The sequence below is a fragment of the Pollachius pollachius genome (assembly GCF_949987615.1).
Source record: "Pollachius pollachius genome assembly, chromosome: 3".
NCBI lineage: Eukaryota > Metazoa > Chordata > Actinopteri > Gadiformes > Gadidae > Pollachius > Pollachius pollachius.
The window spans coordinates 36849528-36866585 of record NC_136936.1 but is presented as its reverse complement, the minus strand read 5'-3'; the positions used below and the strand labels follow the sequence as shown (position 1 = coordinate 36866585).

Sequence of the window (17058 nt, the reverse complement as noted above, 5' to 3'; positions counted from 1 at the left end):
GGTCTGTCGGTTGGTCTGTCTGACTGACTGTTTAACACCTATCTGTCTGTCTGTCTTGGTTACCTCCCGGCTGTCTGGCTGTCCTCTTGTCTGACTGTTTGTCCTGCTGGATGACTCACTAGGTTGGTCTTGACTGTGTCTTGTGTCTGTTTCCTGGACAGTGATTCTATGTTCCTCTCGCTCTTTTTATCTCTTTTTATGTAACCTTTTCAATCTATACAAAATGTCTCGCTCACTCGCTCCCCCCTCCCTGTCTTTTTCGCTCTCGCTCTGAACGTTTCACGGTGAATTTCACTGCTATTTAGGTCAGAGAGAGGATTTGAACTGAACTGGATCGCAAACATCTTGACATATCCTACCACACACACACACACACACACACACACACAAACACACACTCCTACATTTACTGTGTCCATTTAAGCATTGTCACTTAGTTCTGCGCCAGCCTCGATTATGAAGATAAATGTTTGCTTTGGGGAGAGAAAGCGTTTGAAGCAGCTGCTACTGTGCTAATTAATTTTGCCTGCGCTGCAGCCCCCGCGCTGATCGTATTAACATCTCCACACCAAAGCCTGTCTTTCACAGGCCTGACCAAATGAAACCCAGGCCTGTGCGTTAATACATCGAGTTACCAATTCAGCACCTCCCATATTGACCATGTACCGCGTGTGAAGTATATGGTAACTGTCAACACATTTTGTGTGAACGTACACACCACAACAACCAAAATAATTACAATTAGAGGCATTTAGCAAAGCGACTTACATCAGTCAATACACACATTGACACACCAACACTCAGCTAGGAGTGCGCTACCTCCTGAGCTAAGCCGACCCACAACCAAACTTATACAAACACATGCTTAATACGTACGTACATGCAACCAAAGCACACACGCACACATGTTAAGCATGCACACACGCGCACGCACCCACACATGCCTGTTCACACAAAAACACACACACACACACACACACACACACACACACACACACACACACACACACACACACACAACCATGCTTGGTGTTCAGTGCCTTGCACAAGAGTCCTTGACGGCAATAGTGTAGGTGTGGAACACCAGCCACCTTTCTGATGCCAGCTCACTTTTAGAGAACTCACACCTGATACGGATATCAGCCACACTGAGGGATGTTGTTATGTATCATCGGGGGAAACCAGGAATCCATACCCTGTCTTGACTGAGCTTTACTCAGTAAGAACAAGACTCATTGCACAATCGCTAGAATTAAATATCATGTTTCTCTGTCTAGGCCCACATATATTTCTCTTAATATCCACACCATGAGACTCTGTGCTAAACTTTCCTGTACTATTAATAATCAGATAAATGCTGGAGGAATCGCCACTCACTTCCACTTCATATTGTATATATCTAACAACAAATGTCGTATACAGTGCTCAAATTAGGACACATCCTCTGTACTGCTTCCTGTTTTTAGCGCTGTGCAATATTTTTGAACTGATGCATAATTGTGTAATAAAACTTAGCATTTCTCTAGTTTTATTACACATTTTTTAAGAGATACTGTAGCATTTTTGAGGCCATCTGTGCTAATACCCTGTGTAGATGATCTTGAAATCGAAATGTTGTCATTCTTTTTATTGCCAATAAACGTCTTTTGGAATGCTTACACACAAACGCATGCATGCACACCAACCCACCCACACACCCACCCACACACACACACAGTGTGTGACCAATGCGATCAAAGCAAACTCAACGCTAACCAATGCAGTGGATCCTTAATGTTTAATGTCAGCCGGTGCTCAAAGTAAGCGGCAATATGGCTGACGCTATTCTTAGCTCTATTGACGTTCTGCAACAGCCTCTGTCCATACATCTCACCAGGTTGTCAGACATTGCTACGCATTACATCTAACGCTCCCAGCGCAATACTTTTATTAGGACAAGGAAGACCTTCTGATATTAAGTTAACACACGACAGCCCCTTTATGATCCATTTTCATGACCACTTTCTGCCGGGACATGTGTGGAGACATATATATATATATCTCAAACTGTGCATGTCTTAGTGCCCTGATTTGAAGTGTCTTATAAGTGTCAGGTAGATAATCCCTCTGCCTCCATTGGATTCAAAAGGAATTTATCACCGTGACAGATGTGTTGTGCCACATTTACCTTGACATTTGAACAGAACATTAACGATATATAGTATTTACAAAACAAAGAAAATAATGTACAAGTATCCATTCGACAACACAATACCAATATAAATTCTAAAGTTGTGTGTGCGGCCAACTAAGACGGTGTAACCTGACATCGGTGTCTATGTGTCTGTGCGTGCAGCTGAGCTGGGGGACTACAGTGAGAGTGAGAACGCTCCTGGGTACTTGTCGGAGTTCTTCTTCATCCCAAGCCCTCCCCAGGACTTCCACAAGGAGGTCACCAAACACCACCAGCAGCACAGGTACCCCTGGACACACACACCTGCACACACATACACGTATGCACACGTACACAACACAGACAGGCACACTACACACGCCTACATACACACACGTACACAACAGACACACATGCACACACACACACACCTGCATGCACATGCACATACACACGCCTGCACACGCACACACACACACACACACACACACACACACACACACACACACACACACACACACACACACACACACACACACAACCCTATATACGCCTGCACATACACAACCTTATATACACCTGCACATAAGCAAACGTGTATGTACACATGAATAAACACACACTTGCACATTCACAAGCCTGCCCATACACGGAGACACCTGCACACAACTGCACGTGCGCCACCTGCGCATACACACACCTGCACGCACATGTAAGTACACACATGGACATGAATGAACACTTTCGCGCATGCATGCCTGCACACACGCATGCATCCAAATAAAGACGTGTCCAAACACACATCAGTCTGTTTGTATTAAAATCTCTCTCCTCCCCTACCTCATCTCTCCCTCTGCCTCTCTATGTGCCTGTCCATCTCTATCTCTCCCCTGCACTATCTCTCTCTCTCTGTCTCTCAGTGGTCTCTCGCCTGCCCAGTCAGAATTTAATTATCTTAACACAGCGCGCACGTTGGAGCTCTACGGGGTCGAGCTGCACTATGCAAGGGTAAGGTGTGTGTGTGTGTGTGTGTGTCATCACTCGTGGTATATTTTCTGTTTGTACTAGACACGGCTGCAACTCATAAAAGCCACGGGTCACTTTGGGTCACATGGGTCGGTCATGTGATTATGAATTTCTCGGTGTTCTGAATGTAATACATGGTCAAAACCCTTCCTCTCTCCCTCATCTCTCTCTTTCTTTTTCTATCCCAGGACCAGAGCAACACAGAGATCCTGATTGGTGTGATGTCAGCCGGTGTTGTGATTTATAAAAACAGGGTACGGATCAACTATTTCCCCTGGTGAGTAATACACAAACTTCAACGCATGGATGCATACACTCTCTCTCTCACACACGCGCACACACACAGTGTAATCTGTGGAGTCTAACATTGGCGGATTATGGATTATGACACCACATTAAAACACACAGCTGGTCTTTTTTTATCCTGTAGTGAATCGGGTGATGAACATGTTTCCATGGAGACACAGGAGGCTTTGTCTCTCAATGTACGCGGTACACTCGGTTTCCATGGAGATGTCTCATCTCTACATGGTACATGTGGTTTCCAAGGGGACAACAACTGCTTTTGATAACGTTTTTGATAATTCCTTCCAAAAAAAACGTATTTTACTGTACTGTGGGACCCTTACTTTAGGGCCATACCACAGTATTATACTATAGTAAACGTCCCCCAATTTTGTCCATGAACCGGTGACACGTCTGCACCTACTCACTGGTCTGTGTAGTGGTTAACAGTATGTACGTGATATACTTCAGTGATATACTCAGCCCAGTTTCCTGGTGCAGGCTGGTTGTCTAGGTGTTAATGTGTTTCAGACACTACATGAGGACCAGCAGCACCCACATCTTTATACCCCCACCCATAATACACACACACACACACACACACACACACACACACACACACACACACACACACACACACACACACACACACACACACACACACACACACACACCTGTGGGCTCAACACATACAGGAACACAGAACTAAAGCTTACACGCACACACATGTAAGCACAGGCACACAAGGGTACACATTAAGACAGACTATCACACATACACATTAGAACACGTGTCGACACACCCGCCAGCTGCTCCTGTGTGTGTGGGTGTGTGTGGTCGGGTGTGTGTCTAAAATAGGAGGCTACTAGTGTTGACCCGGACAGCTGTCCACTGTCGTCAGCGGCGACCACACGCCACTAACTCACTCAACCTCTCGTGATTTCTCTCACTCTTAACCTCTTATCCCTGATCACTCTTTTTTTCTCTTTCGCTCTTTCTTCTCTCTCCGTTTTGTTTGTGATGCAGATTCACCAAAATCTCTCCCTCTTCTCTCTCTTCTCCCCTCTCTATATATATATTCATATTTTCTCTCTGTCTGTCTGTCCCGCTCTCTATGTGGGTCTCTCTCCTATTGCTGTGTATTTGCGTTCAGAGCAGCCTGACTAATGAGATGCTCTGTGCAACACTGTCATGTGACTCACACACCGTGCATGTGAGAGTGCACGCAATGTATGCGTGTGTCTGTTTCTACATGATGGTTTATTTTCGGGTTGGGTGAGGGAGAATGTGAAGTATATTTTGCAGGGGTAATAGAGTGTGTGTATGTGTTTGTGTTTGTGTGTGCGTGTACAATACATTTTGTAGGGGGTGTGTGTAAAGTACATTTTGTAGGGTGTGTGTTTAGTGTGTAATATATTTTGCGGGGTTAGTGTGTATGTGTAATACATTTTGCAGGGTTAGCGTGTTTGTGTGTGTGTGTGTGTGTGTGTGTGTGTGTGTGTGTGTGTGTGTAATATATTTTGCAGGGGAATGAGTCACAGCCGCCAGAGAGCTGTAGGAGGGATTATACAGCTCATCAGACCTGTGTGTGTGTGTGTGTGTGTGTGTGTGTGTGTGTGTGTGTATGTGCATGCATCAGTATGTGTATTGGGGAGACAGAGAAAGTGTGTGTGTGTATGCATGTCAGTTTGTGTGTATGAAAGAGACACTGCGTGTAATCTATATATATATCTATATATATAGATATATAGATAGATAGATAGATATAGATTAGATATGTATGTGTGTATGTATATGTATATATATATATATATATATATATATATATATATATATATGTGTGTACATGTGTGTACACAACAAGTACTAAATTGTGATACCATATGTATTATCTGCCCTCTATCCTGCTCATGCTGCTTAAGTGAGCAGTGACAGCACAAAGAGCACCAGTAGATACAGCACCAGCAAGAGATGCTGCAGTGGTAGTCGTAATATTGTGGTCAACTGTAGTATTTTATAGAGCAGTAGTGGTAGTGAGCACATCCCCACCGGTGAGGTGAAGGGCAAAAGGGCTGGATACAACTTAAAAGAATGAGGTGCCCACACACGTCTGTATCTCCCATATGTTTAATGGTGCTGCAACGTTTCGACCCGGCCGGGTCTTCCTCAGGCAAATGACGTTTAACAGTGGCTCAAGCATATACACAGAGCACAGACATGGTCAGCTGACCATGCATCAGCTGAACTGAACTTTTAACTAATAGGCAAGCTCCTGATAGACCTAAATAGCACACAGCAGTGTGCGTGCACCTCATTCTATTAAAATGATAATGTATAAATAAAATTGTACCGCAATATTAGTTAAATATTACTATTTTATGTACTCAGCTGACACCTTTATCCAAAAGACGTTAAGTAAATGCAGAAGGGATCATAAGGGAGTAGATGGGTTTAGGGCATCTTGCTCAAGAGCGGTAGGTTATTTTCAGCTGCAAGTCATACAACCTAACCTTTACACTGTCCTTCCCGCCTTGTAACGGCAATATTGTACCAGCGGGTACAATATTGCAAATAGACAAATAGAATTAGAGACAAGCGATAAAGGTTGTAATACTTATTTTGGTTTTGAGTGGGGACTAGAATACACTGCAGACCTCCTGGGTTCATCAGCAGAAGGTCAGGGGGGGGAGCTGGTGTCTTAGCTGAAGATAATGGGTTCTGATTGGATGTGGCATAGGGTTACCTCTCAGGATTAAGCAGGCCATGCTAACAAAATTAGCCTCCACGGTGTGGCCTAACATCACAGCACAAATAGCACCGTTTAATGACCCACATTGCACGCGCACGTGTTTTTATTTTTGTCAGAGCGAACCAGTTAAGCAGTTATAGCTTGTGTGGTTTAATTTGCGAACACACACGCAGGCACACGCACACATGATGGAAAAGCACATGACACCTACATCCAAACTGTACCTTGAGTCCCTGTTGTGCTTCAGTATAGTGGCAGTGTACTAACCCCTGTGTGTGTGTGTGTGTGTGTGTGTGTGTGTGTGTACGCGTGTCTTTCTTTCTTAGGTTGAAAATCGTGAAGATCTCCTTCAAGTGCAAACAGTTCTTTGTCCAGCTGAGGAGAGAGCCGGTACGTAACAGTCACAATCACACCATGATGACGACGTTATTGACATTAACAAGAGCTGACCGACCCGTCTCGGCTCCGTCTGCAGAGCGAGACACGGGAGACGCTGCTAGGCTTCAACATGGTGAACTACCGGGCCTGTAAGAACCTGTGGAAGGCCTGCGTGGAGCACCACACCTTCTTCAGGCTGGACCGCCCCGTTCCTCCCCAGAAGAACTTCTTCACCCACTACTTCACCCTTGGCTCCAAGTTCAGATACTGGTAGGACACAGACGCACAGGCACAGACACAAACACACACACAGACACGCGCACACACACAGATAGACACACATACACACAATGGTACAGTGATTCCCATGTATGTCTCCACAGCTGCAATCATCCCCCCAAAAAATGGATTTATATATTTTTAGAGATGTTGATGTCAAGTCTAAATGATCACTGGCCATGCTATGTTGTATTTTATGTGATGATATGGCATTACCTTATGGACGGCTTCAGACTCAATACAGGAAGCTTAAAGAGAAAACGTTACACAGCAACTGACTTAATAATAGAAAGTACATATTTCATTGTGTACAACAGAAGCACCAGTATCATGAAGCCCAGACCGTGGGATGGCTACAAATTGCAGACTGAAATCTGTAACTGCGCTCAGAAGAATGCCAACAAACATGTGGCTTGTGCGCACGGTGGCTCGCTACCTTGTTTTGTTCCGCCATTGTGTAAGGCCATGGAATGCATGAACCGCAGCCCTGCTGGAATCAGGGCTCACGCTGAACTCCCTCTCTGGTGACATACCCCGGCAGCACCCACGCACATTGGCACCGCGCACGCACACATCACCACCGTTTATGCCCGCTTCAAGGTGTGTGTGTGTGTGTGTGTGTGTGTGTGTGTGTGTGTGTGTGTACACACGTACATATAAGCAACACCGCTGGAGACTTTTGCGCACTCACGTGTGAACATGCACACACACACACACGCGCGCAGGTACAGCCCTACTCGTACACACACACGTACACAAACACCTAGTGCAACTTTTGATTTGTTGTTTTTTGGGAGGTGGTGACAGATGTTATGTTGTGGGCGTGGCTTAAGAGGCAGACCATTCGAATCAAAACAACCCTCAACCTCCATCCATGGGTCGCTCTCTTTAGCGCAGTGTTGACACCACCTCGCCACAGCTCTGCTCCACAGAGACAAAGGAGGAAGCAAAAAAATAAATACCTTTTAGGTATTTTACCTTTTTTCTCGCTCTGGGCCAAGAGCGAGGGATCAGGTGGAGTCTAGAGGGCTTGTGATGTATTATTTAACCCGTGGCGGGGGAGCTGTGATGTCACTCCCTCCCACCACAGCCAGGGCTAGCCCCTGAAGGTTGGACCGGCGCCGCTCTGAGGACGAGCGCTAAAGGCGCCGCTCCCCGCTTCCTGTTCTTTCTTTCATTTTGTCATTCCTTTTCAACTTTTAAAAATCGGATTCTATTCACACACTTGTTTTCTTCTCTGGCCAATGTGCCAAGGCCGATGTGTTTCAAATGTTGCCGTTGGTTTCAAGGACACAGGATTATAGCCTGGTTGTTGGTTGGTTATGGTGGTGGTTATGACATTTGGGAAAGAGGAGAACTTTTACACTTTTTCGAGACACAAAAATAGAACAATGTATTCTGTGATTACAATGATCCAATGGGGCTCTCTGACGTTTCCAAATGCATTCAAGGTGAAGGGGAGGGAAGAGCCATCCTACTATTTCATTAATCATTCAGCACGGTTAAGGAGCAGCTAGGGGGTAGATCAAGGGTGTTGGTCCCGTCGTTGCTTAAGAATGCCGTCAGGTGGGCTGTGCAGTAAACCTTGGAGATCACAGTACGCCTGGCTGGGAGTCAATGTAAAACACCCGTACCACTGTGCTATCCTGTCCCAGTGTCTCACCTCTTTTGAACCTTCCTAATCAATCAACTCCTTCAAGGACGGTTGGATTGTCAGTGTATTTTATCTGTGGATTGTTACAAACAGATTTGTCTCTTTCTTTCTCTCTGTCTCTCTTTCTGTCTCTGTGCCTCGCTCTGTCTCTCTCTCTCTCTCTCTCTCTCTCTCTCTCTCTCTCTCTCTCTCTCTCTCTTCTCTTCTCTCTCTCTCTCTCTCTCTCTCTCTCTCTCACTCTCTCTCTCTCCCTCTTTGTCTATCTTTCTGTGTCTGTCTTTTTGCAGCGGTCGGACGGAGGTACAGTCTGTCCAGTATGGGAAGGAGAAGGGCATCAAAGACCGGGTCTTTGCAAGGTAAATGCCACCTGATTATGTCTAGACAGCACTTGATTCTATCCATTGGACACTTCACTTCAGACACCCGATTACATTGCCAATGATATACAGTATTCTCTATATAATTTAGCCCGTACTGTCGATAATGATAACAACAATCGTTTTGCTGTATATATTTTCTACTATTATTCTTGTTTTTTATTTGTAACTCTTTAATATATATATTGAAACTCTTTAATATATACTCTGATATAGTATAAAGTAATCTTATCTTATTTCATGTTAAATGTCTGGATTTAACCACATGATTTGGATCATAGATTGAATTTCTTACCTGCCCCTGGCAGGTCTCCTAGCAAGCCATTGGCTAGGAAGCTTGTGGACGGGACTGACTGGGAGTCGGTGAGCAGAACCAGCCTATCAGATGAGAGATTGGAGACCCAGAGCCTGCCCACTCGTTCTCCGCCTGGAACGCCCATCCAGTGAGTCTGAAAAACAACAAATTGATCATTATTATAGTAGATATTTATATTGAAATACTTTACTTCCTCGAATAAGCTGTAGTGAGACGCTGTATGTACTGAATTAAAAAACCCAGCGTCCTAATCAAGTAAAGGATAATATATGGTAACTGTCACCAGAGAACTACCGTTTCAGTTCAGTTAACCTAACATAACATATTTGCCCTGTTTGTGTGTCTTTGTGTGTGTGTGTGTGTGTGTGTGTGTGTGTGTGTGTGCGTGCGTGCGTGCGTGCATTGGCCCAGCAGGAACTCTCTGTTCGTGCAGGAGGGCACGCGTATGCGGCCCTCATCTGTGGGCCACCTGGTGGCCCACGTCATCCACGCCTCGCCCAGCCTGCCCGTCTTCTCGTCCAACCACAAGTCTGCTTCGTCCACGCAGGCCAACAGCATCAGCCTCGACTCCACCCCGTAAGTTTGCCACACGGGTGGCTTAGCTTAGCTTAGCTTAGTTTAGGGTAGCGTAGCGTGTGTCGGCTGCATGTCCAGACGCAGTCACCACCAAGACGTTTAGTGGTTTCGCTTTTACGGCCGAGTTCTTTTATGGTCTCTTAAAGAGCATGCAAAAGCTGTTGGTTGTATTTTGTTTTCCATATAGCTTCTCCAGCTCTTTTATTAATCCCTTGTTTTCTGGCTACTGGTCTAAACCTTCAAGGGTCTCAGTCGTGACTCACTAAACTAGATAAAGACACTCTGGTGGCCCTGTGGTGAATTTCCACTAATAAAGAAACCTTCCTCGTGAATGAGGTCTCTCTCTCTTTCTCTCTCTCTTTCTCTCTGTCTCTCTCCTCTCACTCTGTGTGTGTGTGTGTGTGTGTGTGTGTGTGTCTCTCTTCCTTGCCCTCTCTCTTTCATTCTCTCTAGCTCTATTTGTGCTTTTTCTCTCTCCCTCTCTGCTACCGCTCTTTATCTCCTCACTCCTATCTCTCTCTCTCTCTCTCTCTCTCGCTCTCTCTCTCTCTCTCTCTCTCTCTCTCTCTCTCGCTGCCTGTTGTCTGTCTCTAGCTCTCTCTCAAACCACATACCCTACCCTCCCATCCTTTTAATTACCCTTGTTGAATTGATCAGCTTTAGTGCCTCTGTCTGACTGTGTCTCTGCATGTCTGTGTTTGTGTCTGGGATAGCTTTAGTCTTTAATTGCCTGTCTGTGGTTTTAGCCAGCAGTTCACACCCTCTCCCTGCACCGTTTAACAAGCTTGTATGGAAAGATGAACTCTTTGAAAAGTGGGCCAGTAAAATGTGTTTACTGTGCGTAGCAGAGACGGGGCTTATACGACCGGGCTGGGCCAACACTTAGTGTGTCGGGGTGTATTTCTGTTTACAACCCCCACCCCCCCACAGATCACAAATGAGATGTTATAGATTAGCAAAGACTACCTCACAATAAAAAGGTAGGATGTTTTGTTTGAAGAAGAGCTAGGATGCGTTTTTCTTTTTTGTCCGGGTGTCGGTGCGTGTGTCTGTGAGAGAGGGAGAGGTAGAGGAAAAGGAGGGTACGGAGGATCGCTCTGTGAGCTGACCTATGGGAAGAGGGAGGAAACGAGGACACAGGGCAGGAAGAGAGGGCTGAGTCGCAGGCTCACAAAACATTTGTGCTTCCGAGGTTCGGGGCGGGGGGGGGGGGGGGGTAAATAAAGTGCTCCTACAGCGTCCGTGTAGGCCCAGCACTCGACCACTCGACCATCAATGTTTCATACGGTGTTCGGACGCATCAATGTGAGGAGCGGCAGACCCTCTGGAAGAAATGTATCTGTGCTCAGCGGCTGGGTGGCTCAACACAGAACAACGTACAGCTATCGACCAAAAGTGCTACTCGTTTTCTTTGTGTTTATTGAAAGTTTGTGCAAACGCTTCACAAAACGAATGCGCCACAACAAAGGCAAGCATCACAGAGTGATAGCGCTTTGAAGGTAAAACAAGCGGAGAAAAGGAAGGAAATACCTTCAAGGACGCCGTCATCTATCAATTATCCATTCATTGTTAGAACAACTGACAAGACAAGAGTGTTCACAAGAGCTGATAGCCGTCCTACTTCAGTCCTGCGCGAGACACTGTGCGTGTGTGTCCCGGCCCGTGGGCCAGACAGGGAAGTAGAAGCATACAATTTTAAAGGCTGTGTGTGTTGCATGACTAGGGAGGCGGTCTGACAGGGGCAATCCCGGCCAGACAGCTGGTCTATCCTGCTGAGATCTACCCTTTGACTGCAACCTGACCTCCCTGTGACCCACAATACACCCTAAAGAGAGAGAGCGAGAGGTGTGTGTGTGTGTGTGTGTGTGTGTGTGTGTGTGTGTGTGTGTGTGTGTGTGTGTGTGTGTGTGTGTGTGTGTGTCAGGCACAAAGTGGCACTAGCAGTCGCAACCCAAACAAAGACGATGTGCTTTGACTGATGCCCAAACCCCCTGCAGAGTGCACACGCACGCACGCACGCACGCACGCACGCACGCACGCACGCACACACACACACACACGTTCTGAATGTGTGGGGAGTGGGGAAACCAGCTTTCTTTATCCCTTACCCTTCTCGGGAGCTCAATGCGTCTCGAGAAACACATTACCATCCCCCTGCTCTTTCTCTGCTCCTCTTTCACTTTTTCTTTTTGTCTATTTTGTTTTCTTATTTACCAGTCCGTCTTCTATTTCCTCACTCCTTAGCGTCACAGCTAGCTTCACGGAGCTATAGCGGTACTGCTACGAGGGAGCGCTAGTAATTAATCTAGTTACACAGCTAGCCCTCAGTTTGTTCAGTGTTCCCACAAGTTTGAAGGATGTCCTTGTAATGTTTCTAAATACTAACGCTATAATCAAAGGTAACCGTTATCCATCTGCGTTCGCCCCTCCGCCGCGGCAGGTCTCCCGAGGGCGTGGACGGCCTTCCCCCCGCTCTGCCCCCAAAGCAGCTGAGCAGAAAGACCCTGAGCCAGATCATCCAGGCCCACTCCCAGCAGAGCCTGCTGGACAACCACCTCAACGAGATGTACGACGTGCCAGTCAACACCGACAAGACCACGGTCAGTCCCCACTTCACGCCCACCATGCTGTTGTTACCAAGACCAAACCTCCCCCGCTTGATTTTTGAAAGGCATCTCCATAATGTCGTGCCGGTCTGGTGCAGTGCGCTGAAAGATTCAGATTCAGGAATTTTGAGTTCCGTGCGAGATGTTGTGGTGGTGTTGGTGTGGCGTGGATTGAGAGACTGGACCTAGTAATCGCGCCCCCGGCATTCTAGTGCAAAGAGTCAGTGTTGCTCCGTGTCAGCATGGGGTAGAGAGAGCTGTATGTGTGCGTGTCATGCTATTGTGTTGGGGGGATCACGTAATCACGCCGTGTATCTCCTCCCCCAGCTGAACGGAGTGGTTCCCCATGACAACCTGGTGCTCATCAAGATCAAGCCCGACGAGCACGGACGCTTCGGCTTCAACGTCAAGGTCAGCGGCAGACTGCTTCCATTGATTACATATATAAATATAACATATGGTTTTGTGTATGATTGTACTGTGGTTCTGTCCATTGTGCTACTCTTCAGTCACGATGTGGCACAGAGCGTTCTTCTTTTTTTTTCTGCTTTGTTGTGAAAAACATTGTGGTTGTCATTGAACTTTCTTTTGTTTTTATCTCCCTCTCCCTCCTCTTACTTTCTTCCCCTCCTCCGTCCAGGGCGGAGCCGACCAGAAGATGCCAATCATTGTGTCAAGAGTTGCCCCTGGCACATCAGTATGTACACTACACACACACATGCTCACGCTCACACTTGAGTCCAAACAAACACGAGTCCAAACAAATACTCAAACGCTACTTTTTTGTTTCAAATAATTGTGGACATTTTGGTCTGATGTGGCACTGAGACAATGTGTTTTTAAGAGCTTTTTGAGCATGAATTTCTTCCTAAAAACATGTCTCAATATGTGCGTTTATCACTCCATCGGTGTAAATTTCCACTGTGTTGTTTAGAATTCTAAACACAAAAGCCCTTTCTCTCTCCCTGATCCTCCCTCTCTCCCCTCTCTCTCCCACCCTCCCCTCACTCCCCTCTCTCCAGGCTGACCTCTGTGTGCCACGCCTTAACGAGGGCGACCAGGTGGTCCTTATTAACGGGCGGGACATCTCGGACCACACCCACGACCAGGTGGTCATGTTCATCAAGGCCAGCTGTGAGAGCCACTCCGGCGAGCTCATCCTATTGGTCAGGCCAAACGGTGGGTTGCCCAGACATTTGAACGGATTTAATATTTATTGAAGTTATTCATGTTATGCATACACACATGCACATGCTGACATTCTTCTTCACGTTTAGATTTCTTATGAGATTTCAATGAGTTCATTTAATACACAAATTCAGTCCTATCATATATATTTTACATGCCTCTTTTTGTTATTCACGTAGATCATAAACCCTGAATATAAACGCCTCATTGAAATTGATTGATAAATGTCTATGTTATAGTGTTTTTTATAAAGACCAAACATGGATTCCCTGTTTACTTGTAGGCCTGTTTGTTTACATGCCGGTCTTGGCCTCCCCAATATGGCAACTGATGTATCGCAGCAACGGGCCAAAACAGTCAATGCTGCCTCTATGTATACATCTCAATGTTTGAACGGCGTCTAAACCTTCTTAGACCCTGCCCACGACAGGTCTCAATCAATCAGCCTCCCCACACCCAGAGACTCCACCCACTCACAGACTCCACCCACTCACAGACTCCACCCACTCACAGACTCCACCCACTCACAGACTCCACCCACTTCCTCGCTACTGGCCCTCGGCTCTAGATTGTAAAACATACATTTTATTTTTTTCCTATTCATTCTTTCACTACTTTCCTTCTAACTTTCCTTGTTTCTCTCCTTTTTTTCTTTCCTTCCTTCAGTATTTCAATTATTCACTCTTTCTTTCACTATTACAGTCTTTCTTTCCGTCGTTCTTTCCCTTTTTCACGCTTTCATTTCAATGGTCAGGGAGATTCTTCAGGTTTACGTTAATAATTTAGAGACTTGGAGGTCATAGCCTAGTATCAATAGTGGAGCACTTCTGCAAAGTGTAAACATCATCGGGTCGAGTTGTGTTTTCTTCCATTTCATCAGTTTAAAGTGGATAGACCATAAAGTAGTATGGATTATTTTTGTATGTATATACATGAGCTCCATAATAACTCATAACAAGTTTTACCGGTAGTTTCTAAATCTCTCTGGGCTCTGAGTTATACAGCTGTTAAAATCCCACGAGACGTACTTCAGCCTTACTTCCCTCTCCGGTACTGTGCGCTGGGCGGATTGGAAACCAGGGAAATGTCGGAGGTTAAACAATGTGTTCAGCGGGTCACAGATTGAAATGCTCGCTTTTTAACTGGGTCATTCCGAGGTGTGGGCAATTTATCCTGTCATGCAGACCAGCACATATGTGACGTGCCATATGCACATATATTTGCACATAGCATGCACATAGCATTTTTAGTACTGCAATATGCATGGTGGTTTTTATTATAGAGTAGTTTGAGCTGACATAATTAAACTGTGAATATATTTCAGCCCACTGACAGAAAGAAAACCTCAGGGCATCTTGTGATTCAGCCTTTCTTGGTGGGAAATGGAAAAATTAAAAATGGAAGGCAGCTAACCTACATACAACACTGCCACATATTTCACACACACACACGCACACACACACACACACACACACACACACACACACACACACACACACACACACACGCACACGCACGCAAACAGTCAGAGCTCTATCATTTACCGGAAAACTTAAGGACTCCATTACCTTGCTTTCACACTTTTTTTCCACTTTATTTATTTTCATTTTCTGTGCACACTTTAATCCAAAGTCAACAAGGCATGGGTAAGGGGTTAGCAGCTTGGATTCAAACCCAAGATCAAGCCCAATCAGCAGAGAGGATGACAGGTTCTCGTGTGTGTGTGTGTGTGTGTGTGTGTGTGTGTGTGTGTGTGTGTGTGTGTGTGTGTGTGTGTGTGTGTGTGTGTGTGTGTGTGTGTGTGTGTCTCACAGCGATCTACGATGTGGTGGAGGAGAAGGCGGACTCAGAGCCAGACTTCCAGTACATCCCTGAGAAGTCGGCCCTGGACCCGGGGCAGACGGACCAGCACGCCTGGAGGGACTCCATGGTGGCCCTGAAGGAAGGCCTGATCAGCGGAGCCCTGCTGGCTCAGTTTGATGTAAGACTAGAACTTAAGTGATTAACTAACAAGTTAAACAACATAATTCATCCCTGAAAGAACGCTTTGGCAGCGGAGCCAAACTGGCACACTTCGATGTCGACTAAGACTAGACTACCCCTTTGAATGTGTTAGTTAACTAGTTGCTTAGTTTTGTAGTTAGTCAATCTCTGCTTTGCAAGTAGAACCATACTGAGACAGTTTGACATGAATTTGAAGATTGCGATATCATCGTGCTGGAAAAGGAAAAATGTCCACCCAGCTGCCATTTTTCCATAATTCTATTGGACTGGAGCCGATAAATACCTGCTACTAGAGCAGAGCCATTGGTCCCTGGACTGAATGCCGATTTTAACATTTTATTGTAAAGACGACGGCTGATGTTAGTGGGTGTTGGCTGGTTTTTGGTCCAGTGGGAATAGGGCTTTAGATAGCTAGCTATTTGTCATTTAGTAAGTTCATCTTTTTGTGAACATGTGTTCTCTGACTGACCCGGCCGGAAAGGTATGGAGCAGTCTATAACACTGCCACATATTCCACACACACACACACACACACACACACACACACACACACACACACACACACACACACACACACACACACACACACACACACACACACACAGAGCTTCTGCTGGTCTCTGTGTGACAGCGTGACAGGAGAGAGAGAGATCTGTCACATGATTTCCTCCTCCACATTCCTGCCACTTCCTGTCGTTTATCAGACCCACTTAACCACTTCCTGTTTGAACATCCCTCTGGATTCTTAGTGCAGAGGAATGTTAAGCTGGCACACACATACAGACATACATACTCACACTAGACATGCACACGCACCCTCTCTAAACACACAAAACTCAAACACAGAACGGGGGTGACGCCTCATAAAAACCTGCACGCATGTGGCTAACCATTTACAGTGACAAGTTCAAGCACACACAAGCAAACACATGCTCTCTCCTATAATCACATGTTTGCATAATTGATACTGTGTATTCGCACATGGCAACAATATATATAGCGCTGCAAGGGCAATGTATGACATGTACGCGTTCGCACCATGGTACAGCAGCTGAGCACCACCTACATGCAGTAGAGTCAAATGGTGTATATTTCAAACTGATTCGGATGACAGATGATGTTTCGGGTGGCGTTTACAGATTTGAGAATCACAAATGGTTTCCATTAGCATCTCTTAAAGAGTATAGCACTTAGTCAGATAAAACATTTAAAACGGTATTGGGTGTGTAAAAGTCTTTTAGCAGACACTTAGAGCCTAAGTGACTTGCTTGCAAACTAAACATTTAGTTGCACATGGAAGTGTATAGTGTTCACTACAATTCAATGCAACTTTCGTTGAAATTGTATTTTACTTATTCTTATACCATGGTCTGGGGGAATACTTGATTCTGATTGGCTGCAGGGTGTGCATTAACCCCTGATATACAGACACCTGCTAATTAGTTCCAGTCAATTTGTCTGTTCAGCT

General features: G+C 45.7%; 1 protein-coding gene across 1 annotated transcript in view; it reads left to right on the top strand.

Moving 5' to 3' along the window:
- ptpn4a (protein tyrosine phosphatase non-receptor type 4a) overlaps positions 1 to 17058 on the top strand; it is a 64268-nt gene that overhangs the window by 36974 nt on the left and 10236 nt on the right. Inside the window, exons 8-20 of the mRNA XM_079732006.1 lie at positions 2336 to 2456; positions 3073 to 3160; positions 3367 to 3455; positions 6539 to 6602; positions 6688 to 6860; positions 8811 to 8879; positions 9209 to 9343; positions 9628 to 9792; positions 12233 to 12392; positions 12726 to 12809; positions 13039 to 13095; positions 13421 to 13577; positions 15401 to 15567. Of these exons, the coding sequence (XP_079588132.1) occupies positions 2336 to 2456; positions 3073 to 3160; positions 3367 to 3455; positions 6539 to 6602; positions 6688 to 6860; positions 8811 to 8879; positions 9209 to 9343; positions 9628 to 9792; positions 12233 to 12392; positions 12726 to 12809; positions 13039 to 13095; positions 13421 to 13577; positions 15401 to 15567 (1529 nt within the window). The remainder of the gene's footprint in view (positions 1 to 2335; positions 2457 to 3072; positions 3161 to 3366; positions 3456 to 6538; positions 6603 to 6687; positions 6861 to 8810; positions 8880 to 9208; positions 9344 to 9627; positions 9793 to 12232; positions 12393 to 12725; positions 12810 to 13038; positions 13096 to 13420; positions 13578 to 15400; positions 15568 to 17058) is intronic.